Here is a 27,162-nt window from a genome sequence, read left to right on the forward strand (position 1 = left end):
TTGTAAATATTCTCTGGAACTAAATGCACAAACAGATAAAGTTAAATCAGATCAAGATTTTAGTGTTGGTTAATGCTTGAGCATCCCGGTCTTAGAATACTATTAATAGAAGTCTTGTATTCTCATATCTTCACATTATACATTTTTGCAGGCATATTTATACACAATAGTCATCACCATACCAACTTACACGCTCCAGTACATTACTATAAAATACACATTTCTGAATGAAACCAAGACCATTGAAGTATTGTACATTGCAGATCTCAGCTAAGTATGTGCTATATTTCTTTAATACAATTTCAGATACTGTTTACAGTGTTAACCCAGGTATTTCTTCATGGCTCATTTAAAATAAAATAATAATAATAATAATAATAAAAAAAAAATATAAATCCAGTTTTGTTGCTGCAATTAAAAAAAAAGTTGTCATTTGAGTCCATAATGGTCATTGCAAGGGTATTTTAGAGGGAAATGCAAGTTTGGGACAAAGAAAAATAATATACCAAAATTCCATAATAAACAAGGAGATCAAAGGAGAATTTCACCTTTGAAGACAATGTAAGGAGTCAGGAAGTAAATAAACCAACAAAACACAAGATAATGTTTAAAATATAGAGTACTTCTTACTTTCAAGGTTTTGTGAAGAAAAAAAGAACTACATCTGTTAACTTACTGATGTCCTACCAATAATCATGGAGAGAAAAATAGATTTTTCTGATACCTCCTATAAGAAATATTCTAGTTTCATATTACACATGGAGATTATATATTTATGTAATTTCATAGAATTTAAAAATTGCCACCAATAGCAAGTACTTTATGCCATTGTCAGTCTATACATTGCTACTTGTATTATCTGAGATGAACTATCCTATGTAATTATGTATAAAATATTATTTCTGGTATTTGTCCATCTTCTATCGATGTACCATTGTTGTTACCGGGTGAACTAGAGAAGGAAAAGCAGGTTTTGCTAGCAGTAGGAGATTCATGGATTACTTTCTTCAATCCTTTCGTACCATAATGGGAATCGGGACCCTAATATAAACAACAAAAGAAGTTGGCTACATTTTCTCCAATTCAGTTATTTAGAGATTTAATTTATATAAAGCTATTACCTAGATAGAATTACATGCTAGACTAATACAATTCACGGTTCTCCAGAAGTACCACAGAGTAAAGGAATGCTGGATCTTGTTATAACCTTTGAAAGGAGAATTCAGACACCAGCTTGTCTGCTCTTCATCTGGCAACTAATATGCCAGAATGTTTTTACTGTGTGTATTTACTGGGTAAGCCTGTACTAATCTTTAAAGTGTCTGAAACTTCTGGTATACAGATTTGCGAAATTTCATATTTGATTTTTGGATAGAGAATTAGATTAGCTCCCCCAAAACACGAACTCTTAGTAATGGACAAAGCAGCCTATTATGTTTAATGGAGGACTATTAGAAGAGATAATATGCATAACAGTTAAACCTAAGCTTAAGAAAATGTAAAACATTTTTTGAAGTATATCATTGATTAGCAAGAAAGAATACAGTTAACACAAAGGATAGAGTCGAGTTTTGATGCAAATTTCCACTAATATCTATTACAAATGCACATTTCCACCTCTGCAAGTAAACCAATAGCTTCAAAATTGCATCCGGAAGTAACGTTTTTAAACAATAAGTCACAAACCTACCAACCAAGATTAAAAAAAAAGCACCCCGTAGGGGATTCCCACCTTTATTCCAGCCCCAGTATGCCAAGTATAGAGTTGTGTAGAAATCCCAGGTCTGGCTTAGGGGAGAAATTCCCCATTGTAGGCACTGAGGAAGACAGACACAGGCTGTCTTCCAAGAGCTCTCTCGCAAACCATGATGTAGGGGGCATGCCACAGATGGGCTGGGAGCAGGAGAGAGAGAGAGGGAGGAGCTGCAATGCTGAGAATGTAGGTAGTGCAGCTGCCCAAAGGTAGTAGGTGATAGTTACATTGGGATCTGCTCTGGTTCCTGGATCAGCTAAGCATTGGGAAGGCATAAAGCCACATCAGCTCCACCACCCCCTTGAAAGCCAACTCAAAAACTATAGTCTAGTTTTGCTTTTGAAGTGCTTAAGAAAAAGAGAGAGAGAGTGAGAGACTTAGAGGATGTTTCCCTACCAGGTAACAGTTTAAAAGTTGGGTAAAATACTGGTTCCAAACAACTTTCCACTATGTTCATTTCTACACTCTTACTCTTAAGCATGCTTACTTTGAGCGTTGCACAAGCTGTGTAGGAGATTGTTGGCAAAATTTCTATAGGCTCTTTGAACATAACTCTGAATGTATTAGCAGTTCCATCACAACTAAATCCAGTATCATTTTGTCCCAGCGTCTGATTTTTTTCATATTCAATTATCTGCATATAAAAAAAAATTATACATATAGAAGTGTTTTTTTACCCATTAATTAGTTTACAATTTTGAAGAAAATGCTAGTCACAAAAAATCCAACCAAGCATCAACATACGTAAGTGTTACATTCTGGGGTACAATTCGGATCAGTGAAGGGTTTTGTCGCTGCCTGTAACCCGGGTACCTCACAAATGCTTTGCTGCTGTAGTTCCCCACCTGGGCTGCTCACAATCAGCCTACCAGCATGCAGGTCACACCCTCAGTGTCTGTGTATAGCTGCAGCCCTGATCCAGCAGCTCTGACCCCCAGCAGCTTGCCAGCAAAACGCCAGTCATACACTGGCTTCCACCAGCCTGGGTTACTACCAGTAGGATGACCCCAACAAACTCCCAAGTCTCAGATTTTCCTCAAAATGTGCATTCTGTAATGTCCAGCCCTTTCCTGGACAATTCAGATATTAAGGTTTGTTGCTCCTGTAAGGAGTTAATATTCAACAGTTTTGTTACTTTAACTGGAGTTATCAAACAGTTCAGTTTAAACACAGCCTTGGAATAAAACAAAAAACAAGATAGGATTTTAAGTGAATTCAAGTGTAAGTGATAAAGTTAGAAATGGTTATAAGCAAATAAAAATGAAAACGTGTCTAAAGGCCTAAAACTTAATCTAGCAAGTTTGGTTCAAGGCTTTTGTTCAAGATGGCCTTTTTCTCACTCACTAGTTTGCAGCATGATGGTAACTGACCCTTTCCTCGGTCATGTTCTTTCCTAGTGGCCTACAGGTGCTGATACCTGTGTCTTCTTAGGTGAAAGAGAACTTTGGGTTTTCTGCCCCTTTCTTTTATAGTCCAGTGAACGTTGGAAGTAGATTCTTCTGAAGGTTATCATTCAGAGTAAAGTTTATCCAAGCAGGAAGGAAGGCGACGGAGTTCGATGGTGAAGGAGGCTCCATTTTTTTTTTTTGCTGAAATGCAAATTTTTCTGTTTCCTGCCACCTCTTCCCCCTGCTGTCAAGGACCCTGTTTGCTACTTGTATGTAAACACACATTCCTTCGTTTACGATAGGCCTATTTAACAACTTTGGCCTAGGCAAGGCTGTCTGGTTTTGAACATGTGCTAACAATCATACAGGGGGAATTCATAACTTTACATATACTGTTAACTATATACATTTCACCATGATATTATTGACCAGCGAGTTATTCGTTTTCCCATGGTACCTCACAAAGCACATTTTGTACAAAGATTATTACAATGGTGTGTCAGGTGTGATTACAAAGGGTGCTTTCAGTCACAATAGGACTACTTACATTAGAATAAGCATTATAGATAACAGTTCCCTGTTCCATCCAATTTCACAAAGCGTAGTACATCCTCAGTAGGGGAAGGCGTGTACCATTTACTAGTGACAGAATTAACACCCGGAATTTTAGTGAATGGGAATTCACCCTGTCATGCGCTGGGAGCAAGAACCAGGAATGTTGATCTATTACAAAAAAATACCTCCAGGAGAAATACTAAGATTTAAGTAAACCTATACTGCTGTCCAAGACACCTTTAAAGAATAAATAACTTCATGAACAAACAGGGGCTCACAAAAAGATCTACAAAACACTGCTTTCTTCCAAGAATGTAGCAACACCTCTATAGTACTTTACGACTACAAAATTCTGTTTGTTTTGTGTTCATTTTAGAGATTATACTCTGACTAGAGATTCTATTAATCTCCCAGTTCCTGTGTTAATTTTAAGGGGAGAATAGGAATAGCTTGCTAAAAATAGGAAAGCAGGACTTAGAAGTTTAACTTTCTATCTCAGTCACACCCAAGGGACAAACAATAGAATCATATTGTTGAAGTCAGTTCACATTTTTGTATGTAAATTTGTCATGATCTATCTGGACTGAGTAATTGCTCCATCCTAAATCAAATTCACAGTAAGCCTTGTTTCTACTAAGCGGTTTAGTTAAAAATATACTATACCTGTATATTGACTTGATAATCTGTGGGTCCATGAATAGATCCATACAATCCAAATCCCACTATGGAAATTCTTCTATTAACTGTGAACCTGACACAGGAGAAAGGCAAGTTATAAATATCACATTTCAACAATAGTCACAGGGGCCTGACCTTGCTTCCACTCAAGTCAGTGGAAAGACTCCCATTGATTTAAATGGTGCTGGATCAAGCTCAGGATATAGTACTATAAACATTATTTAATAAAGCAAACCAGGCTTATTGTAAAATGAAGTTTTATTAAAGAGATGGCATCCTAAGACCTCAATTTTACAACTAAAGGCCCCAATATTCCACAAGGATCATTCTGAAGGACTCGTATACTAAATAACAAAAATACCTCTATTTTGACCAGCTCTGAAAGGAAACATTTTAGCGGTTCCGATTTTAAATGTAGCAATACATGTTATTAATAAGTTATACTCTAGAATCCGCCTAAACGATTTTTCAAGAATTTCCCTTTATTCTCTTTTAAATGCTTTTATCTATGCGTGTGCGCACAGTCTACTTTTTAAAATAGACAGTGCAAATGTTATATCCATGCTGAAGCAGTAGGTTACTGCTTTTAATACTACAAAGCAGCATTTGAGTCACATGTCTTCTTCTCCTTGGACAACTCATGACCAATACCTGATTCGGTCACTTGTTCCGCTGTACCCCCAACGGCTCTCCACTTGCTGGAACCTGTTTATGCTGCATTCTTTTCCTCTGAGGCAGCATCTTGGTCGGTCAATATAATCAACTCTAGGTTTAGGATTGACCGTAAAATGCAAGAAGAGATTTACCACTTCCCGATCTGACAAAATTCCAGACTGAGCAGGACCTACGAATAGAAGAAGCATGTTTCTGAGAATATGATATGCTTTAAAATTTTAATTCTGAATTGTTGTATTTAAATAAACAGTGCAAAGTCCACCATGATTTGTCTCAGACCAGAACAACTTTTGCAAGATGGACTGTTTTGATAGGAAGGAGTGAAATGCATTTGTTACTAACAGGGTAGTTGTGAAGGTTTGTAAAGTTAGTCCCTTATTAGTACAGTGTGTTTCTCTTTACATTAACATATTAGTAAGATAAAGTAACCCACATTACCTGCTGCAAACTCTTCAATAGTCATTAGTGGAAAACGGATTAGAGATAGAGCTTTTCCAAGCACTTTCTGTTTGTTTCCTGATGTCACAGGCAGTTGCTGTCTTTGACACTCTGCTTCTGCCCAGCGAACAACAGCTCCAAAGAGTCTACTTTCTCGAATACTAAGTGTGTCTCTTTCTAATACTGCACACAGTGTGTCTTTAAAAAAAAAAAGTTACTAATAAATTTAGGTCAGTTTTCTCCTTTCATAGCAATTTCTGTCTTTACATATGTTAAGTCATCTTAAAGTAGTTTTTAAATTATACAACTTTAGTTAAGAATAAAGTATTTGATTAAAAGCCCAAACTACTTTAATATAATAGAAAACTGATTGACTATACATGAAAGAGATCTGTTTAAGGACTAAATACATTTATTGCAAAAAACCCACCACAGATAAGACAGTTCTGTCTTACGTGTAAATCAGTCTTCTGGAACAGTGTACAGCATCCAATCCAACAGGTTTTGTCCTGCCCGCCTCCTTCTATAAAACAGCATATGAACTTTCTTCTTGATTCCTAAGACTAGGACTATAGATATAGATATAGATAGGTAGTGCCAAACTGCTGCTCTCATGTCCCAAAGAGTATTTCCAAAGCTAGAGCAAGATCAAGAAAGGAAGTGATCAAGCAGATTGGTGAATGTACAACTACGGGAAAGCCAAATTACTCATAATATAAAGTTGTCCTCATTTGAGTGTCCATCTGCCAATCTGGATCAATTATTGAAATGCAACAACCAGCAGAATGCACAAAAAGAAAAAAGTGACCTTTTAAACAGATACACATATGGATCCAAAAAAAGCAGTACTAAGTGTTCCAATTCTTTTTATATACACATCTCAGATTTTACCGAAGATCAGTGGGACATTTAACTCATGGCTTTGCAGACCTCTCCACATGAAAGTCTGTTGTTCTTCATACAGGACCTATTAAAATAGGCAGAAATCTATGTCAGGAATCTTGCTAATACTAGAAAAAGCTTCTCTGATTGCCATCTAACATGTGACCATAGATAACTTGTCCTTTTTTTGGAAACCTCTGTAAATGAGACCACATCCAATTTCCTAAAGAAAACTGTTCGTGTGGAAAAGGAAAAAGAAAAAGGAAAACAGAAAACTGTTCCTGTGTCACTTCTGACATCCAGAGAATGTAGTTGCATCTACTTAGACTGGAAGATGTCCTGATTTAGGTGGAAAGGCATGTTATTTATACCGCAGTGGCAACTTGTAATGGGCCAGGCCCCCATTGTGCTAGGCGCTGTACAAACACAGAACAGTTCCGTAGAGAATTTCAAGAAACATTTTCCTGTAGTCTTGGTATGATTTAAAGGTTTACATGAACCTAGCCCCACTAAGAATAGCAGCAGTAGTTGAGATTCCGGAACCTAAAGATGACTAGAGATGTTCCCAACTGAGATTCTTCTAGTCTCGTCTATTAGTCACCCAATGTAAGGATTTCACGATCCAATCAGGAAGGATTACCTGGAGAGGGACTCCTAGCGTTCACAGCTGAGCCCACAAAGGCTTGAGGAGGGTGCAGAACAGATAAGTAGACAAGTGTCTACACCAGAGAACATAAGACTGAATAGTTGAAGGCCCTGACAGTTATGTATATACTATGTAGGAGTTCCCAAACAAACTAGAATGATTCAAACAGCTCTGTCTAGAGAAGAGGATGAGAAAGATAATGATATGAAAACCAACTCCTGGGTGAGAAAGCTCTGCGGTAAAACAAGGGATTTTTTTTTCCTAAAGTAAGTTAGGCAATGAATTTTACGATTTTTTTAAAGAAGTTAAAAATTTTTTCTTCATTGTTTACCCAGCTTTGCATTTTATGAATAGGACCTGTGAATTTTTTCTAATAAACAGTTTGAAAATGTACCCAGCTCTCCTCCCCGTTTATCAAAAAAGACACACAAAGTATGTAGAACCGATGTTTTGAACAAGATTTATTGCAGCTGTTTCTAATTGTTTGGACTTGAAGAAACGTATTCAGATAGCGGAAAATCAGATTACCTTCCTCCTTAAGGGCTGTTACTACAATACCCTGAGTACGGAGAAAACATTGTAGGTGCCAAATGGAAAGGATTGGGTAGAATCAAAGAAACTTGTGAAAAGTTGGAATGAGCACAAGCAAGCAGTTGCACAAATCCAAACACAAGCAGTTTAAGGAGAGGGTGGTGCAATTTTCGTTTTTTAAAATAAGGCCAGATTATCCATCCTCAATCTGAACTTTCTTCTTTGCATTCTAGCTGATTTTGAAACAAGTCTTGGACATAAGTTCCATGACTGGATCTCAAACTGGATTGACAAAGCATCTGGATTCTGAGTGAATATAACTCATCTCTGGCCAGATCATGCCTGCACATGGGAGACTGTAGGCCACAAAGGGTATGCCTAAACCACAATCTATGCCCTGGCTCAGCAGAACTCGAGTCAGTAGACTCTGGCTTTGTTAACCTAGGCCTTGAGCATCTACAGACTCATTTGTAACCCCAGGTTAAGAATTGTTGAACCCTGGGTCCAGCATCTACGCTGTATTATGTGGGTTTGAGTCCAGCCAGCCATATCCCAGACTTCCTAGCAGGGCAGGAAGTAGAAGGGCCGGGCCCTGCAGCTCAGTTGGGTTCAGACCAGGAAAGGAGCCAGATGTCCTTTCCAGGGAGCTGAACTACCCGTGGAGCCCATCGTTAGCTGCAGCAGATGATGACAACACTTCTAAGCCAGCCTGGAAAAAAGGCAAGCTATGGTCCCAGGAGATGGAGGAACCAGGAGAGGAAGCATAGAGTGAGCCGCTTGGCACAGAGAAGGGGAACCGGGAACCAGGCCCCAGTCACTGCAGAGAACAACTCAACCAGAAGCCAGTAGGAAGCAGCCAAGGAAAATGAGACTTTGGGTCTGTTGTGTTGCCAGGAGACGAGGCAGTGACCTCATGTTTCCCTGCTGACCTTACGATATGATCACCAGTTGCTCCAAGGGTCCTGGGCTGGGACCCGGTGGAGCAGGGTGGGCCCAGATCTCCCTACCCCTGGCCCTGCACTCAGGGCTGGGCAAGCACTAACCCCTAGGCCAAGGGGCCTGAGCCACTGCCTGTTTGTTTCTCAGCCCTCCCTCGAGAGGCCTGAGCCGTTGCCTGCTTGTTTGCTTAGCCTATGCCCCGAAGGCCTGAGTCCTTGTTTATTTAATAGTTTAGCCCTCAAGTAGGAGCCCCAAGCCACAGACTTCTTACTGGCCCAGCCCCCATCGCAGAGACTGGAGCTACCACCTGCCTAGGGGCTCAGCTGCAAACCAGGATGACTGGTTGCCCCACTTAAGTATGAACACCAATTCCCCACTGCCAAAGGGGGTGCCCTGGAAGAGATCCAAGGAACCTTACACCACCAATCCACTGTCCAGGGAACAAAGTCAGTGTTTGGGATTGTGGAATACTTTTGGCAGACTCTCAGAGCACTAGTCCAGAGGGGCTGCGTCTACACTGCAACGCAATAAGGCTTGAACCCGGGGTCCCAGCTTGATTTAGGCTCTAACGCTCTACCCCATGGGGTGCAGGACCCTCAGTAAGAGCCCTCAATTAGGGCAATTTGCATGTAGATGGATGGATGTTATGTTTCAGCCTGAGTTTGAACCATGAGCTTATATTGCAATTAGATGTATTTAAAATGTAGGACAGAGAAAGAGGCCTAAAAAGAGAGGAAACCCAGTAGTTGAAAGTTAGCAAATTTTCAGCAGTAGTAAGTCAAAGTCTCAGAAAGCATGCAGCTGCACTAGCTGCAAAGGCAGGATTGTATTTATACAGCACTCAAAGGCATGCTGTGTGCTTTACAGACCGAAAAGAGGAAAGGTTCCTGTCCCAGAGAGTCTGCATACTAAACAGACAACATATAAACTACAGACAGCAGGATAAAAAGATACAAACAAGAGTGTTACATTCTTAGCACTTATTTTCTTGCATATAAAACTAAGGGATAAATTATAAACAAGTGTATCCTGAATCAACTTGAACCTCATTTACTCACTGTTTAATCCTTTTCTGAATTCCTCATCATCTATTCTCCCACCCCAAGAAAAATACATGAGTTAACCTTAGTATAGAGTCCCATTTGTTTCTTCCTTCCCGGGCCTCAAGCAAAATAAGCTTTAGTCCCATCTTTTTCTTGGGACTAAAATACACCATGGTTATTTCCTCTCCCTTGCCTCAACACAGACACTCTTCTTAACACTTTGCTGAGGTTGGTTGTGATGAAGTCAATGGGGGTCAGGTAATGTAGTGCTTCTCCTGCCAATAGTCTGTTCCCTCCTGGGAGTCTAGGCTCAAGCCCACTCATAGGCTGGAAGCTGATGTCAGTCTGGGCTATTTACAGTACTAAGTTTAGTCAAGAAGAATATACATATGCTGCTTTCCTAGCTGAAAGTAGGCAGGACCAGCCCAGTAGTTGAGCGGGATTGGCAAATGGACACTCGAAGAAGACTAATTTAACCATAATGCTTCAACTAAAACTGAACATGCAGCAAAGGTATTTAGAAAACCAATTTCTCTTTTTTTGCCATATTGGCAGCAATTTTTTGGTAAATCCAATGATAGGCAGTAGTAACCTAAAGCAAAATTAGAGGCAGCACTATAAATGTGTCATATATAGTTAAAACAGGACCAAACCAGATAAAAATCTGGACTGTTTTCAAGTCAGACACTCAAGCTTTTTTAGTATTTTCCCACAGATTTAATCAGACATCACACACAAAGTATTACTGTAACAGAAATGTATAGTCAAAATTCAGAAAAATTCTTCAAAGATACATGAAGATGCAAAGGTAGTAACATTCACAATAAGATAAAACTTATTTTTTATGCATTTTGCTCTTGTATTCAAACTTATGTTAGTCAATGTTTCTTCTGCAGTGATAGAAAAATGAGTGCACTACTGTGGCCAAAATAATACTGAACCACTAAAATTCCTACACTAATTAGACAATGTAGACTAGCATATAAAAATGTTTGCTTCGTCTTTCAAAATGGTATTGAGGTAAAATCCTTGTACTTTTAATAAAGTTCTAACTAATTCTATTCAATGTGAGCATAGATTTTTAAACCAAAAATCTGATCGTAAACCTGTCAAGTTAAAACATCAGTTTCAACATTATGTGATACCTGTAAACCACTATGTTACAAGAGGGTCAGTTATTAAAAGGGTCAAGTTAAACAAGTCAGTCAGGACTAATTTATTTGTTTAAATGGCTAAGCCTTTTAGCAGAGTGATGGTTTTTATATATGGGAATCTTTTAGAGCCTATATATTGTACATGTTTCAGGGCAAGCTTTGACCAAAAGGTACACCATTTAACAATGCAAATCAATACAGTTCTTTTACAAAGTTTAAATTCATATTCTGGTAATAGAAGGCAACTTACCTATGTCAATATCAGTAAAACCTTCTGCACTTATTGCATCCATTGTACTTTTGTCTATAGTGTCAAGACAAAGACTAGCAAGCTGAGGTTCATCAAATAATCGAGCCTATGGAGATAATATATTGTTTACAGACAAATGGTATGAGTCTGGTGTTGCAACCAACAGATTTATGAAGTAACCCAAACAAACAAGTTTTTACTCCAGAATAATGGATACATTCTATTCAGACAGCCCCAATTTACCTTTCAAGTATTCCTTGAGTTTGTGTCAAACAGCCCTTGAATGATGTACTTCATTAAGAGTTTTTGTATCAGATTTCTCCAATTCTCCTTCCTGAATATTATTATTACACTGCCAAAGATAAATCTCTATATTTGAAATTGCAAGTCAAAACTACAATATTGGATCAAAATAGACAATGTTCTCAAAGAGCCTCAGATTAACTCATTAGAATATTAATATTAATAGCACTGAAGAGAGAACAGACCTCATGTTTATGATGTTCCAATAACTATATAAAAATACATTTATTTACAAGGCCATTTTCCTTTATATTATTTCATACTCAAGAAGCTGAGTGACAAAGCTGCAATAAGATGCTCGCAAAAAGACTGATATGCCGCACAGATAGTTCTACCACAGACTAAACTACCTAGATATCTAACATTGTGTAAATTATTAGCTTTGGGGGGTGATTTATTAAGCAATATTTTCATAAACCAACATTTTATTCAGGTTACCTGGGTAAGAAGCATAAAGGCATTATCTGCTCTAAGATGTTTAGTGAGAAATTCCACACAATGTGCTTCCAGGGCTGGGACTGCATACTTCTTGGCAGTGTAGAGAGTAGTCATAACTGTTTCAGGACCAATCTGAACTTCATCTGAATAAAGAAACCTGGAAATAATACACAAATACAGAAGGATAAAAGGGATATAACTGAGGGAGAGCTGAACATACCAACTAAATTTAAGAACATGATTAACAGCCTCTTCGTGTTGACAAAACAAATTAAAGAAGTGCACTAAAAAAGTTTGGTACTAGTTAAGATGTGGCAGCATGTTAGCTTATGAAAAGCTTATGCCATTAGAGCTGCATAAGAAGTGTAACACTCCCTAAAAACTAATCTTTCTGTACTGGTTTATTAGATATGTACAACCTGTGAAGAGCAGCTGAGCTGGCAGAATTACTTTTAGTTCATTAAATCGATCTGGTTCAATATCAAGAACATCTTCAATTTGAGTATCAATGCCTCTAGTTCACGGGTAGGCAACCTATGGCATGCGTGCCAAGGCAGCACGCGAGCTGATTTTCAGTGGCACTCACACTGCCCAGGTCCTGGCCACCAGTCTGGGGGGCTCTGCATTTTAAATTTAATTTTAAATGAAGCTTCTTAAAGATTTTAAAAACCTTATTTACTTTACATACAACAATAATAGTTTAGTTATATACTATAGACTTATAGAAAGAGACCTTCTAAAAACGTTAAAATGTATTAATGTTAATATGCATGCAAAACCTTAAAATTAGAGTGAATAAATGAAGACTTCTGAAAGGCTGCTGACCCCTGCTCTCGTCCTATACCACTGTTCTCAATTCAAAGAAATTGCACACTATCCATCCAGCCATGAGGGGACACAAATCAAGGACTTCCACTGTGATAACATCTTAATTCCAAGTCAGCATTTTCCCTCTGCAGGAAACTAATATTTCAGATAATGACCTTGAGTCTCTGTTTTTCCGACAGAGACTGCCACAAGCTGAAACTCTGACCTGCCTCCATTGTTTTTGAGAATGCAGGATAGGTTGGAGTTTTAATAGTAACAGTGAATCAAGAGACAAAAGGTATGCACCAAAGGCAGCAAAACCAACTTTCCTGAAAGCTCTTAGTTGTTGAGATCAGACAGGAGTATTGATTCTAAGATACCAATCACTCGGGGTGGGAACTGTTTGTTTTTTAAAATCTGTTCTTGACCTGAAGAAAGTATTTCCAAGTCTTTCACTACAGCATCTCTAATTTCCAGGAAAGTTAATCAAAAATGCTCTGTTGGTTACAGAAATACACAAAAAAGATTTGGCTATTACAAGTTATTAAAAATCCACCAATATTGGTTTAAACATAATAAATAAGTGCATACTAACAGAGGCAGGAATTCCTAAGTCAAGACTAAAGGCTCGTGTACACTAGAAGTGCTACAGCAGCACAGCTGCACTGACGCAGCCATGCCACTGTAGTGCGTCTGGTGAAGATGATCTATGCCAACAGGAGAGAGCATCATCAGGATAATAAAACCACCTCCCTGAGAGGCAGTAGTAATGTCTCCCACCAACATAGCGCTGTCCACACCAGCACTTAGGTTGGTGTAATTTACATCACTCATGGGATTGTCTTATTCACACCCTTGGGCAACATAAATCATACTGACATAACCTTTAGTGTAGACAAGCCCTAAGCCTCCTTTCTCCCTCTTGTTACTTTGGTTTCATTAAATATCCATTATTTTACCTCAGGCACTATTCTGAGACTCCTGCAACGAGGCACAACAAGGTGCTAAACCTGGAACGTAAGCAGGTAACAATCCCCAGGCTTTGTCACAACCATAACAATCTAATCTCCTTGCTTAAAAACCAACATTTTGTCCCTCAACATATTCTTCAATGTACTTAAAAATATACAATGCTTTTCTGGTGCTTACTTTAATATAAAAAGTGTGAGAAAGAAGCGGATAAGTTCCTATATTGCAGAGGTGGGCCACATCTGGCCCGTGGGACCATTTTGCCCAGCCCTTGAGCTCCTGGCCGGGGAGGCTAGCCCCTGGTCCCTCCCCTGCAGTGGCCCCTCCCCTGCAGCCACGCCACCGCGCGGGCAGCAGGTCTGCGAGCTCCTGCCACTCTGAGCAGCATGGTAAGGGGGCGGTGGTGGCGCACACGCGTGGCGGCGGGGGGCGTTGGGTAGGGGGCTCCGCGGGGCAGTCAAGGGACAGGGAGCGGTTGGATGGGGCAGAGGTTCTGAGGCGGTTGGGGATGGGGAACAGGGCGGGGTGGATGGGAGTCCCAGGGGGCCTGTCAGGGGGTGGGGTGGTAGATAGGGGCCAGTCAGGGGACAGGGAGCAGGGGGGTTGGATGGGTCGGGGGTTCTGAGGGGGGCAGTCAGGGGGTGGATAGGGGCGGATGGGGGCAGGAGCCAGGCTGTTTGGGGGGCACAGCCTTCCCTACCTGGCCCTCCATACAGTTTCATACCCTGATGTGGCCTTGGGCCAAAAAAAAAGTTTGCCTACCCCTGCTATATTGTGTATACAAACCTGAAAGTCTATAGGGCTTATGAAAAAGTAGCTGAGAACTGTTGGCACTCAAGAAACTAACATAGCTGCTACTATGCTCTAGATCTGCAATCTGATAATTTCTTCATGAGTAAAAGGTGTTAAAGGGATCAACAGGTTACCTCATTTCCTATTGGTTTTAGGTCAACATGTAACAACTGCTCAAAAATCCAGACTCTCCAACAGTAGGCAGCTATCTAGTAATATCATTTGACTAATAAACTTAAAAAAAGACTGCAGAATTGATGGTCCCATATTATAGCCACAGAGTTAATGAAAAAATGGACAGCACGCATCACAGCTGGTCCTTTCATGTCAGCTTATATGCTTTTAATAGGTACTAACAAAAGCATGATTTGAATTAGTCTGTAACATAGGCTGTGTAATAAAACTTCGGAGTTATTTCACAAGCACTGTAGATAGATACTTTTGTATATATGATAAAGATTTAGCGAGCTAGTTGTCAGGAATGGTGGAGAGGAAGGGGACGATTAGAACAAATGGTTTGCTGTGCAAAAGGGGAAGACAGCAGGGGCAAGGTAGCAACCTGGAATTTCCCCGTGTCATGGATATATTTTGTTACTGTGACTCAGGGCCCTCGGCTGGTACCCTTGTTGAGGGCTTATGTCAGAAGGAAAGGGAAATAGTTGGAAACAAAGAACAGTTGAAAATGATTTTGGGAAACAGTTTGATTTTGTACAGGAGCATGATAATGGTCTCTGGAAGCCTGAGAGCTTTACTGGTCCTGGAGCATTCCTGCAGCTTTGTAAGGAGATGGTAGATAACGAGAAAGATCAGTTAAAAGGCAGAAATAGAGGAGTTAAAGAAAGATAAAACTGAGAAAAACAAAGACATCCAGCCTGAAGGCTGAGTCAGACACCCTCTGTGCTCAGATAGTGGCACTGCAGACGCTGGGGTGTGACAGTGAGCAAGAGAGTAACAAGTAACGGGCTGGAGCAGGAACTGTCTGGATTGAAACAGCAGACAATGGAAAGTGATAGAGTATTTTAAACTACAAATTAAGCAGCTGATTTTTCAATTTAAAAATAAAATAGCTCATTTTGAAAACTCTCTCTCATAGGGTGTGGATTTTTTTAAATGACTGGAATATCAAGCTTACAAAAGAGTTTTTAAACTTTAGCAGATTTAAATATAGTGGCGTTAGTGAGCATTACTGTAACAGAAAAAACATTTTGGTTTACTCATTTAGTACAGCTTCTATAAGCACATTCATTAAGTCATGGCTGGCTTGGGTATATTTTTTTAACTTTATTGCTTAGAGCTTTATCCACAACAGTTGGTATGGCAACACCCATTTTTTCATGTTTTCTGTCTATATATATCTTCCAACTGTATTTTCCACTGCATGCATCCGATAAAGTGGGTTTTAGCTCATGAAAGCTTATGCCCAAATAAATTTGTTAGTCTCTAAGGTGCCACAAGTATTCATTTGTTTTTGTTTTTTTTAAAAAAAGAGTTCAGAGTAACAGCCGTGTTAGTCTGTATTCGCAAAAAGAAAAGGAGTACTTGTGGCACCTTAGAGACTAACCAATTTATTTGATCATAAGCTTTCGTGAGCTACAGCTCACTTCATTGGATGAAGTGAGCTGTAGCTCACGAAAGCTTATGCTCAAATAAATTGGTTAGTTTCTAAGGTGCCACAAGTCCTCCTTTTCTTTTTTTAAAAAAAAGAGTGAGAGTTGCATATCAGCTTGGTAGGCTTGGGATGCTCTGAGAATATACTCCTAAGAATCAGCCACCAGAGGCCAAAAAAGAATGCAGCAACTTGTAGCAATGAAGCATCCGATATAACCAAATACTTTTAGAGTGAGGAAATTTAATCCACACTAGGACAGAAATGTCAACATACCAATATATGATTTATGCTTCTTTGTCTCGTCTATATTAGGAAAAGTTGGGTGCATAATTTCTTATCTGAATGTTTCTAGTGTGCACATAGTCCTTTATACCAAGACAGTCTCTTTTTTCCATCACAATGCCTTTTGTGGGATTTTCCTGAGACAAGCAATTAAGAATTTATTCAAAATGCTTTATGTTTAAAAATGCTGAGTTAGAAAATAGAGAGACAGGCACAAGAACTATTAAAAAATTGCAAAACAATGAGTGTTCTCCAAACTGCTAGGGGATGGTCAACATCTGACTTGAAGATCTGGGTCAATGATCCTGGAGCATTTCCACAGTACCCCTCCTTTTCCAGAATGGGGAACTCTGTCTGAGTGGCTTGCTTCTGAAGAGAGTGAGTGTGAGAGAGAGTCAGTAGTTCTGAAACTTTGTGTGTTGCAGCCTTCTGTTTGTTACAGGTCTGAACTTGCCCTCTGCATATCCTTTTCTGCATCTCACCTGTCTACACAATCTTTCTTTTTCTATCCATTTTCTAAGTACACAAAATTTTCAGAGAAAATTATATTTCCTCAACACCTCTACTTTTCTCTGCCTCCAATTTTCAGCCTCTCTCTTGCAAAGTTCTCTCCCCATTCTCCCTCTCTTCCCCAGGTCCTGCATTCTCATATTCCCTCTTTCCAGGTTTATACCTCATTGTCTCTTCCTGTAAGGCTTCAGTATCAATTTTCTCTCCCTCAGTGTATCGGTAAGAATGTGAGAAAATGTTCAGAGGCAATTCTTTTATAAAAGAAGCAATTAAGTTCACTAAGTCCCCCATACCAGACCAGACCACTTCCTTAAGGAGAACCTCCCCCAGAAAATTTTTCAAGGATGTTTATTAGGCCCCCAGCAATCAGTTCTGTGGACACTGGTGAATTTTATCTTCTTAGAACACAAGAAAAAAAAGCAGAGAACCCTACCTAAACTCACCAGGATGCACACAAAATCATCCCAATGGTCCCACAACCACTGCAGTTGCTTTGCCAGAACTCTTTTGGCCTTTGTTTAAAAAACCCTACAGGCAAGAGGAATATTGGATGGTAAGTCAACAAACAAAGGGCAAGTCTACACTACAGTGCTACATTGGCGCAGCTGCACCGTCGCTCTCCCCTTCGGCATAAGTACTCCACCTCTGCGAGAGGTGGAAGCTATGTTGGCAGGAGAGCATCTCCAGCCGACACAGCATTGGTGTGGACAGTGCTCAGGTTGCTGTAACTTTTTCACACCCCTGAGCGATGTAACTTACACTGACTTAAGCAGTAGTGTAGGCCAGCCCAAAAACACAGTCTTTTTATTTCTTAAACCTTTGACCTCAACCAATAATAGGTTCGTTTTTTTCCAGAATGGTTTTTCCCCAGAGATAAGTCCTCAGTCTCCTCCTTTATCTGTTTAGTTATAATCTTGATTGCAAAAAGTAAACCCACAATAAAATCATATTTTAAAAAAAGTTATTACTGAAGGAATAATTCTATTACTTTAAATTATATAAATACTTTAAATTTAAGCTTGAATGTCAATACCCTCCTTCCAACATCTCTAAGTCATTTTCTAAATACCTTAATACTTTTAGGGTTTGGCTTTTTGAACCATCTATCAGAGACTGACAACTCTAATAACCAAAATAAGCAGTTTTCCTTTAGCCAAAAATAAATGTTCACAAAGGCACAGAAAAAATACTTAATTACTGCATAAAAGAACTAATGAGCAATTGTTTATGCTGTTCGATTACTTATGGGTAAGGCTACGATTTAGTCACAGAGGTCGTGGAAGTCACGGAATCCATGACTTCCAGCAACCTCAGTGACTTCAGCCTGCTGTGGTCGGGAGCGACAGGGTCCCTGGCTGCCTGCAGGGGCGGGGAGCTGCAGGGTACCTCTGCCGCCTCTGGCAGCCTCCTGAGCTCCAAGCCACCGCAGGCAGTGGGGTACCCCACAACTTCAAACTGCGAGTTCCCGGCCACCATGGGGAGGTGGGGGTCCCAGAGCTCCCAGCAGCGAGGGAACCCCTGGAGCTCCCAGCGGCCATGGGCAGTGGTGGGAGAACCCCCAAGCTCCTGGTGGCTGCAGGCCCCGAGGAGCTGCGAGGGTACCCCGCAGCTCCCAGCCCACACGCTGCAGCCCCCCGCTGCTGCAGGCAGCTCCTAGCCTCTGCTCTGCTGCCCCACTTCAGGTGGTGTGGGGACCCACAGATCCCCATTTTGTCAGGAATATTTTTAGTAAAAGTCACGGACAGCTCACAGGCAAAAAAGAAAAAGTCACAGAAGCCGTGACCTGGCCGTGACTAACTAAAAATATCCATGACAAAATTTTAGCCTTACTGATGGGCATTGTTCTTAGTAATCTCTACACTTTCCCCAGAAAACAGAGCTAAAAATAGACTGTTTCAAATGGAATGGACTAAACTTCATGCTTATTATTTCCTCTGCTTAAATTTGTTATATGCAAATATGTTTAAGTTTTGTATTTTAATAACTCCCTTCCCCCCTCCCCCGTATTAAAAGCAAGCAGAGAAGATAGAGGCAGACTTTCTTAAATTCTGATGTAGATTCCAGTTGCACATGTAGACCTACAACAAATAGCATTTTAGGAAAAGGGAGAACTGACTTCTTGTTTTTAATCTGATTTCAGAGTTCAGTAATCTGTACTTCTGCAGAAATTGATAGCCTTCACAAACTAAAGCAGTAAAGAAGAGTGCCTTACAAAACACAGACAAACTCCTGTCTCTGTAGGTAGATAAGAGGGAATTAATTTCCAAGTTCTTTGTTTGAAATATTACTTGTAATTTAAGACCTGTACATTTCCCCAACAAAAAAACTAACTAACTTTAACCTTACAGTGGTAGGGGGAAGAAGCAAAGTTCAGATTGATTTGGGGACTTGACGTGAGAATTTTCTAAAGGTTTGGTATATACTTGGAAAATTTTGCTGGCATAGCGTATGTCAGTTAGAGATGGTTTGGTTGGTTGGGGGGTTTTTTTTGGTCAACATAGCTATGGTAGCAAAACTTCAATGCAGATGCAGTTATACCATCAAAAAAAATCCTTTTGCTGGTAATAGCTTATTTCACTTGGGGATCTGGTATAAACTGTTCCAGCAAAAGGCCTTTTTTGCTGGTATAACTGCATCTACATTAAGGTTTTCCAGTATAGCTCTATTGGCATAGCTTACCAGGGAGACTTTCCGAGACACAGAAGTGTAAGTAGGTGCCCAACATCAAATAGCTAGGAAATTCTCACTTAGGGTCTCAACAACAACCTCTTCTTCACCTGGCAACTCATTTGCTTTACATAGGCAGGAGATCACTACCTGCATCATCCCCTGCCACTCCAGCCTCATTTTTGTCCTCTTGGATATTTATTACAATACAGGCTTGTAAAAGAACACTAATTTTAGTAATTACATATAATCCTTGCATTCTCTTCCAGTATGCATTAGGAAATGGGGTCATTTTAACTTTTGTATTCTCAGTTATAATACTGAAGTCAATTTTCAAAAAGCGTACAGTAGGAAGAAAGAAATGTCAAGCATTTGTTTGTATTAAAGTTTTCAGTGGACGGTGTTTTTTTTTTTTTAAAACATACTGAATTTTTATTTTGTGCTTATGTTGGCATATCTAGAATTCAGACACATTCTAATGGCGTAAGTGTATATTTCCAGACCAAATGGCTTCCAAGATATGGTAACCTTTAAAATATCACCAACCCCTTAATCTGCCAGTGCTTATAAAAATATAGAGAGAGAGCTGAATATAATAAGGCCTTGGATCATTATATAGTTTTTCTTACTATAGTACTGCAGGACCCCAATCAGCCCACTGTGCTAGTAGCTCTACAAATACACAGTGGCTCCTGTCGCATTCTAAGGCCCCTATTCTTCATCCATTTTCATAATGTTCAAACTGTAGCCTCTTTAACACATTCTTAAATTTTTAAAGTTAAGAAATATACTTAAGAATTGAAACTTAAGTCTTTAATCCTAAACTTTTTCTACTTAAATTTGACCTCTAACTATGGCTGTTGCTCTTTTAAAAAAACCTTGCATATACATCGTTTTTCATTCTTAACATGAGAAATAACATTTTATCTGCAACATACACCTTTACCTATTCCCTGTACACCAGTGCCTACCCAGTTTTGCCATTCCCTCATGACTAAGGCTAAGATCTTGTCAGATATTTTTAGTAAAAGTCACAGACAAGTCACGGGCAAAAAAGGAAACTTCACAGAAACCCATGACCTGTCCCTGACTTTTACTAAAAATATCCATCACAAAATGGGGAACCACTAGGCTGCAGGGCCTGGCTGGGAGCTCCAGGGGCCCCAACCACAAACTGGGGCTCAGAGCTCCATGGTCCCCCTACCCCGCAGCCCTGAGCTGTGGGGTCCTCTGCCGCCAGAGGCTGGGGGCCCAGCCAGGAGCTTCAGGGTCCCCCCACGGCCACTTAAGAGTCCCCCAGAGCCCAGGAGCTGCAGGAGCCAGTCCTGCTGCCCGCAGTGCCGGGAGCTAGCGGGTACTCCCGTCACCTTTGAGCTCAGGGGCCCTGCTACCTTGGGTGGCAGTGGTATCCTGCAGCTCCTCGCCGCCTTCAGGCTGAAGTCATGGCAGTCTTTGGAAGTCACAGATTCCGTGACTTCTGCAACCTCCATGATAAAATCGTAGCCTTACTCATGACTGAACTTTGGAGCTGTAAGTCCAGGTCACTTGTGGAGCAGGAAGGGGATGTTCTACTAATATCCTCAAGCCAATGAGGAGAGCAAAGGTCAGCTGTTGTTCCACTCTGCTTTTCCTCCCAGGAGATGGGGCTTTTAAAAGTCCACATCTGGCAAAAGGATGCTCCTGGCTAAGAGTATGGGCAGGTGCCCCATTCTCTTCACTCTTCATTGCTTCTCTCTGTTGGTTCCTAGTGTAAAAGGCAGGATGTCCCCACTCTACTCTAGAAGTCTTGTACTACTCCACTGGAGAAATCTTTGGAGGGTCCTAAATCAGTAACTTTCTCTCCAAAACCTTGACTATGAAGAAGGACCTACACCAGCTCCACTGTATTCCATTACAAATAGATTGGGGGAGGACCTGCAAACAGTCTCCAAATATCTTAAGGGCTGTTACAAAGCAACAGTAATTGATTTCTCCACATCCGCTGAAGGACAAGAAGTAATGGAATTAATCTGCAGCAAGGGAGACTTAGGTTAGATCAGAGGAAAAAAACTTTCCAACATGAAGGATTGTTAAACTCTGGAATAGGCTTCCAAGGGAGTGAAACTCCCATCATTGGAGGTTTTTTAAAAACAGGCTGGACAAACACCTGTCATAGATGGTCTAGTTGTACTAGGTCCTGCCACAGTGTAGGGGTCTGGACTTGGAACCTCAAGAAATTATCTTCCAGCCCTACATTTCTATGGAATTCGGGATTTTAATCAGTTTTTACATTTTATAAAAAGTTTAGCCTAATTGAAGAGTTTGAACAGAATTTTAAGCGTTATCTGCAATTTATTCAAATTACCAATTCTCAGTAATAACCCTGATGTACAATGTAACCTTTTTCCTCATATAAACTGCCATTGACAATTGCCACCTAGGCCTCAAATTGGCTAGTTTTGTGTAGGTTTGAAATAGGTTAGATGATCATTCCTTCCCACCCTGTAATCTCTGCAATTGCCAGATAGCATAGACAACATGTGGGTCAATAATAACTTAATAAACAAGAATAGCAACAACAAAAACGATGATCTGACACCAAGGAGCATTTTTTTACTTGACCCAAGAATAATAAAATCCATGAAACAGATCAAAAAACCACAACACAGTACAGCAGACCCAATTCTTCCTTTATGCATTAGTTGGAAAAAAGTAATTGCAACACACACAGAAGAGATCTATTATTAAACTACATCTCCCACTGTCTGGCTTCAAAGGCAATCCCTTTGCAAGGACACTTAATTCTCCTAAAGTAAGCATTTTCTTCTCCAGGAAGGTATAAGAATAATTTGCACAACGGGCAACTCCAAATAAAGCCTAAGGAGGGTCCAAAACTAAAGAAGAGTCCAAAATCACAAGAATTCTTGTGCAGGGAACTGGCAGTTTGACCTTGTTTGCCAGACCACATGATGGCTGCGCCTGGTTTCTATCTGTTTTGTGCTAGGTACAAACAGGTCACGAATACATGAAGCATGCTGAATCAGTGACAAGAGAACGGGGAGGACAGGACAATGCAGAAGCAAGCAGGCATAGGTGCAGGATGGAGAGGGCCAGGCACCAGCAGCAGCCATGAGGGGATATAATTAGGGCTTCTGCAGCCGGCTGGTTTACAAGCAGTGACACTCACTCCTCAGCCCCACACAGCGATCAGAAAGGGGTGGGGGTAAGTGCAAGGACACAGGCTGACCAACCCGCCAGCTGCTGCCTGCGCTCAGGGCAGCCCAACGCCAGCGGATAACCCCCTCCAACCCGGAGCTAGGGCGGACCCCGCCTTTCTCCTCAGCCCCCGGCCCCACCCCCGCCGGCTAGTAGGGGCGCCCTGACCCGCCGCCGGGTCTCCCCCACCCGGCCCCGGCCTGACCTGAGCAGCGCCAGGAAGGCGGCGGGCTCTACGTCGGGCAGCTCGATCTCGGCCGAGGTGGTGGCCATGCCACCGTTGAACATGGCGTCGAAGACGGCGCTGCCGGCGGCCAGCAAGAAGCGGTGGGCGGGGATGCGCTGCTGGCCGGGCCCGGGGGGCCCCCCGCCGCCGGGCTGCCGCGGGCCGCCCTTGCCCACCACGAAGCGCACGTCGCTGAGCAGCTCGTTGGTGAAGAGGAAGGCGAAGCGCTCCTGCAGCGAGCCCTTGGTGGCCTGCCAGTTATACACGGGCTCCCGCTGCAGCGCCGCGGGGGCCGCCTCCGGGGGCCCGCCCGACCCCCCCGCCGCCGCCGCCATCGCCGCCGCCGCCCCGCTCACTCCGCCCGAGGCACGCACATCCCCGCCGCCGGGGCCTCCAACACTCGTCAGTGTCACAAACGGCCTCCCGTCCGCGCAGCGGGCGCTACTGCGCATGCCGCGCCAGCGATCTGCGCGTGCCCGGTGCGATCGGCTGAAGGCCTTGCCCTGACGCTGCCCTTCCTGGCCTTCACGAGCTGCTGTGGGAGCTGCGAGGGAGCAGCATGGGTGCAGGGGCTGAAGGGGCAATAGAGGTGGCTGGAGGGAAAGGAGGGGGCAGACAGGCCACGTCAGGGACAGGGTGCAGGAGGGTGTTGAGCAGGGGGAGAGGGCTGCCAGGGGGTGGCAGAGGCGAGAGACCCCAGGAGAGAGAAGGGCACAGTGTGTAAAAGTTACTGTGTATGGGGTGAGCGCTGGGCAGTGGTGGCCAGGATACGGCGCAGGTGGCAGAGGGGCTGCGTTACTCACTGCATGGTGCATCCCAGCCAGGGCTTAAATGCAGTCAGAGCTGTTCCGAGCGGAGCTTTGGGGAATATTTTCAACCTTCCTGGAGGGGTTTTTTGTTTGTTTTTTTGGTAGTATGCTGGGGGCGGGGGCGCTCTGGGAAATACTCTATAAGAATTTAAGCCCCGATGTCAGCATTCCCTCTTTACAGCTGTGTGTGAAAGGCACAGTGTAGTGTAAAGCCCAGATGAGGCTGCCCTTCTCTATCTGAAACGGTGCACTGAGGTGCTGAAAGAAACTTGATTCAGTGAAATATTTGACACACACCTCTCCTAATGTTGGAGAGGCTGATGGTAAGAAAGGGAAAAAGGAGTATACACCCACCCACCCACCATATAATAGAGCAGTTAAGGAAACAAAACGACTTCCTAGATTAAAAACAACTAGCATGGTCAGTAACATATAGACACCATGGAAAAACCTGGATAAGGATCAGGCTTGGGTAATATCACCACACGAATAAATACCTCACACACATCTGGTAGAGCCCTAATGTGATTACAGGTTATAGCCACCTAGAAAGTGAAATTCATAGAAATTAATTCTAGCCAATGTTCAGTAAAAGAAATATTTTATACTCATGTATGAATTAAGTTAAATGGTTTTTTGAATAACTAATAAATTAAAATGACTGTGATGTTGCACTCCATATGCTTTATGGAAATATGCTTATGAATATGACATAACTGGAATATGCTTTATGCTAAATACCCCTTGTATGGTGCCATTAGAAAGCTTGTAATCTACTAAATTTGTGCTCATCCTATTTGTTTGCATGTATTATTTCTATTATTTCTGGAGTTAGGAGACTAAGATATAAACTTGTATCACTGATATAAACATATTAAGTGGAGGCCATTAAGGGTGCTTAGTTAGTGTATGACTCCTGCAATTGGGCACATGTCCTGTCTTCTGGAGGGAAATACTCAAAATATCACCTTAAATAATAAGAGGGAAAAGCACAACTGCACAAAGTGTACAGAGTTGTGATAGCTATAGAAAGTATAACATAATACACATGGGACTGAAAAACTCAAATTTACAGTTTAATAATTTTAAGATAAATATTTTTGCAGTTTATTGAAATTCTGCAGTTGAAATATAAATCAATGTTTACCAAATTAATATTTTAATGTACCTGTAACGAACAACATAAAACTTTAAGTTTAATAACTATTTTACTTAAAATATATTGCATATGTGCAGTTTTGAAATAATGAAATAGAAATGATTATGCACTTCTGAAATTAAAATTCAGTGAATACAGCTGAGGGTTGCAAATTTTGGCACTGAAGCTACCATCCAACAGGATCTGAAACGCCTGGATCAGCGATGTGGAAAGATGAGGTGCAGCAAATTCTGAAACAAAGACCACCTCCTTTTTAATTTACTACTCCTATGCCTATGAAAAAGGGAATGCACGTTTTGATTGGGAGACAAAAAATGGTACACTCTCAGTGTCAATTTCTGATGTCATGTGCTCACGGTACTCTAGTGCAGCCACACGCCACAATGCAGCTGTAATGGACAGGAAGGCGAGGGGTAATTATATTCTGCCTACCTACCATTCCCCACATAAATTCAGTTAGATAAAATGTCCTTTACAACATGCCCAACTAGAAAGATGTATATCAGTAAGACTATGGAAGAAATTGTTCGGAAGAAACTATATTAATTCAAGATCATTAGCACAATAGTCTGGCAGAGAAGTATCAGGTGAGAAATAACCTGGATCCTTTTGCCATCTGCTGGAGTTTTGCTGTAGTACAACAGCAATCTTAAATTACTTGTGGCACCTTAGAGACTAACCAATTTATTTGAGCATAAGCTTTCCTGAGCTACAGCTCACTTCATCAGATGCATACGAAAGCTTACGCTCAAATAAATTGGTTAGTCTCTAAGGTGCCACAAGTACTCCTTTTCTTTTTGCAAATACAGACTAACACGGCTGTTACTCTGAAACCTTAAATTACTTGTGGCACTTGATGCCATTTATCATCTCTCATGGCTTGGCAGGCTTTGTGGAGCATGTGCCTATCAGAGGAAAATAATATGTCACCGTCCTGTGTGCAGGTTTATAATTAGGACAAAACTAAGACAGAGCAATAATGGACTATTTCAGTGAACAGAAGACCCTAGAAAAGGCAGAGGCAATTTCAATGTGATAGGCAAAAGCAGGAAAGGACACAACAAGGAGAAACAGCATAGCAGTCACTGGCCAGAAGTAGCACTGGGCAGGGGATCTATTTTCAAAATGCATTCACTCTACTCACTTAAGAGAATACAGCTAGAGAAATCATCACCTCTATGCTTCTCCTGATCTGTGGTGCAGCTGGATGGACATGGATGTACACAGGTCCCCAGCTACACTTAGAGTAGTGGTAGGGCTGTAATGCAACTTTTAACAGGAGTATGCCCCCAAAGATCAAGAGGGTGAGGATCCCCACTATCCCACTCCATCCCACCAGAATGATTCTAGTGGAACTGAAGGCACCAATGCTGTGCCCTTATTTGACAATTCATTTGTGGGAGTCAAGAGCCAGATTTAAAGGAGGAAAAGGAGTCAGTTGCCATGGAGAGATGGTACAAACCATGAAGAGAAAGAAAGAAGCTGCAAATGAGAGCAATGAGGCTATATAGGAGACCAAACTTTATTTTCCATGGATGCTTTTTCAAATCAACAGGTGATCTGGGCATCACTGTGGGGAGGGGTTATGGGCATTTTTATTTTCCCCTCTTCCCTTATAAAAAGAAAATAACCTAAAATTCACCAGAGCCCCTGCAAAACTGTCTATCAGCTGGGGGCCCTAGCAGCCTCCAGACTTCCTGCTTATTAAAATAATTCTCCCTGGTAAAATGTATGCAAATTGCCAGTTATGCACCAGGAAGAGAGGAGAAAGGAGGGGGGAGGAGAAGAGAAAGCAAAGATAAGGCAGTGAACTAGGGTAAAGGAGAGACAGAGGGAAAGGAGAGAAAAATGGGGCTAGAAGATAGAGAAGCATAGACAAGGTGGGTAACTGCAGAGAGAGAGAGAGAAGGATGTGCAGGAGAGACAGAAGGGAAAATAACTGAGACAAACACAGAAGGAAAGACAATTGATAGAGAAAAAGAGAAGGGAGAAAGGAATGAGAATGAAAATAAAATCACAAAAATACACGGGAGACAACAAAGGAAAAGAGACATAGAAAGGGAGAGAAAACATAGGTATATGCAGCAGCAATCCACAGGGCTAAGAAAGAAAACTGTTATCACAGCTGTCTTTGTCAAACTTGGCTTTCCTGTATGTGAACACAGAGGATCAGACATTTGTTTTACCGTGTAATCTTTGTGCCAGCTCCCTGGTTCAAAAATGTTGGCCAGTTTTCTTTGGCGGTAGCAGCATGTGGATCACAGCCATTTTTAAAGGTGATGTCATGGGATTGTACTTATCCTGCACAAATCAGAAATAACACACAACACACTTCCCAAAAGGGGTACAAGTAAATGTTACTAAACCCTTTTCTGTTCTTTGCTTTCTTAGTACACTCAGTTTCTATCTAGGAAGTGCAACATAAATTAATAAAGAGGAAAGTGTTTATATGAAACATACAGTA

At 41.3% G+C, this 27,162-nt stretch overlaps 1 protein-coding gene across 1 annotated transcript; it reads right to left on the reverse strand.

Annotated features, from left to right (window-relative positions):
- Window positions 1-46: 46 nt before the first annotated feature.
- BTBD1 (BTB domain containing 1) lies at window positions 47-23,197 on the reverse strand. The gene is made up of 8 exons (XM_084642426.1): window positions 22,710-23,197; window positions 11,674-11,830; window positions 10,933-11,038; window positions 5,488-5,685; window positions 5,026-5,218; window positions 4,360-4,447; window positions 2,241-2,387; window positions 47-1,041 (listed from the first exon to the last, which is right to left on the reverse strand). The coding sequence occupies exons 1-8, from the start codon at window positions 23,180-23,182 to the stop codon at window positions 883-885; spliced, it is 1,521 nt and encodes a 506-aa protein (XP_084498552.1). The 5' UTR covers window positions 23,183-23,197; the 3' UTR covers window positions 47-882.
- Between the last annotated feature and the right edge of the window lie 3,965 nt (window positions 23,198-27,162).

Source organism: Lepidochelys olivacea, assembly GCF_965140295.1.
Source record: "Lepidochelys olivacea isolate rLepOli2 genome assembly, chromosome: 10".
NCBI classification, from domain to species: domain Eukaryota; kingdom Metazoa; phylum Chordata; order Testudines; family Cheloniidae; genus Lepidochelys; species Lepidochelys olivacea.

Excerpts from the sequence above, each read along its gene's own strand:
- BTBD1 (XM_084642426.1), bottom strand. The coding sequence starts at position 23,182 with ATGCGCAGTAGCGCCCGCTGCGCGGACGGGAGGCCGTTTGTGACACTG. Across the intron at positions 4,448-5,025 it reads GGAACAAGTGACCGAATCAG|GTTCACAGTTAATAGAAGAA; the intron begins GTATTGGTCATG and ends CTCCTGTGTCAG. Across the intron at positions 1,042-2,240 it reads CAGCTTGTGCAACGCTCAAA|GGTCCCGATTCCCATTATGG; the intron begins GTAAGCATGCTT and ends TGTTTATATTAG.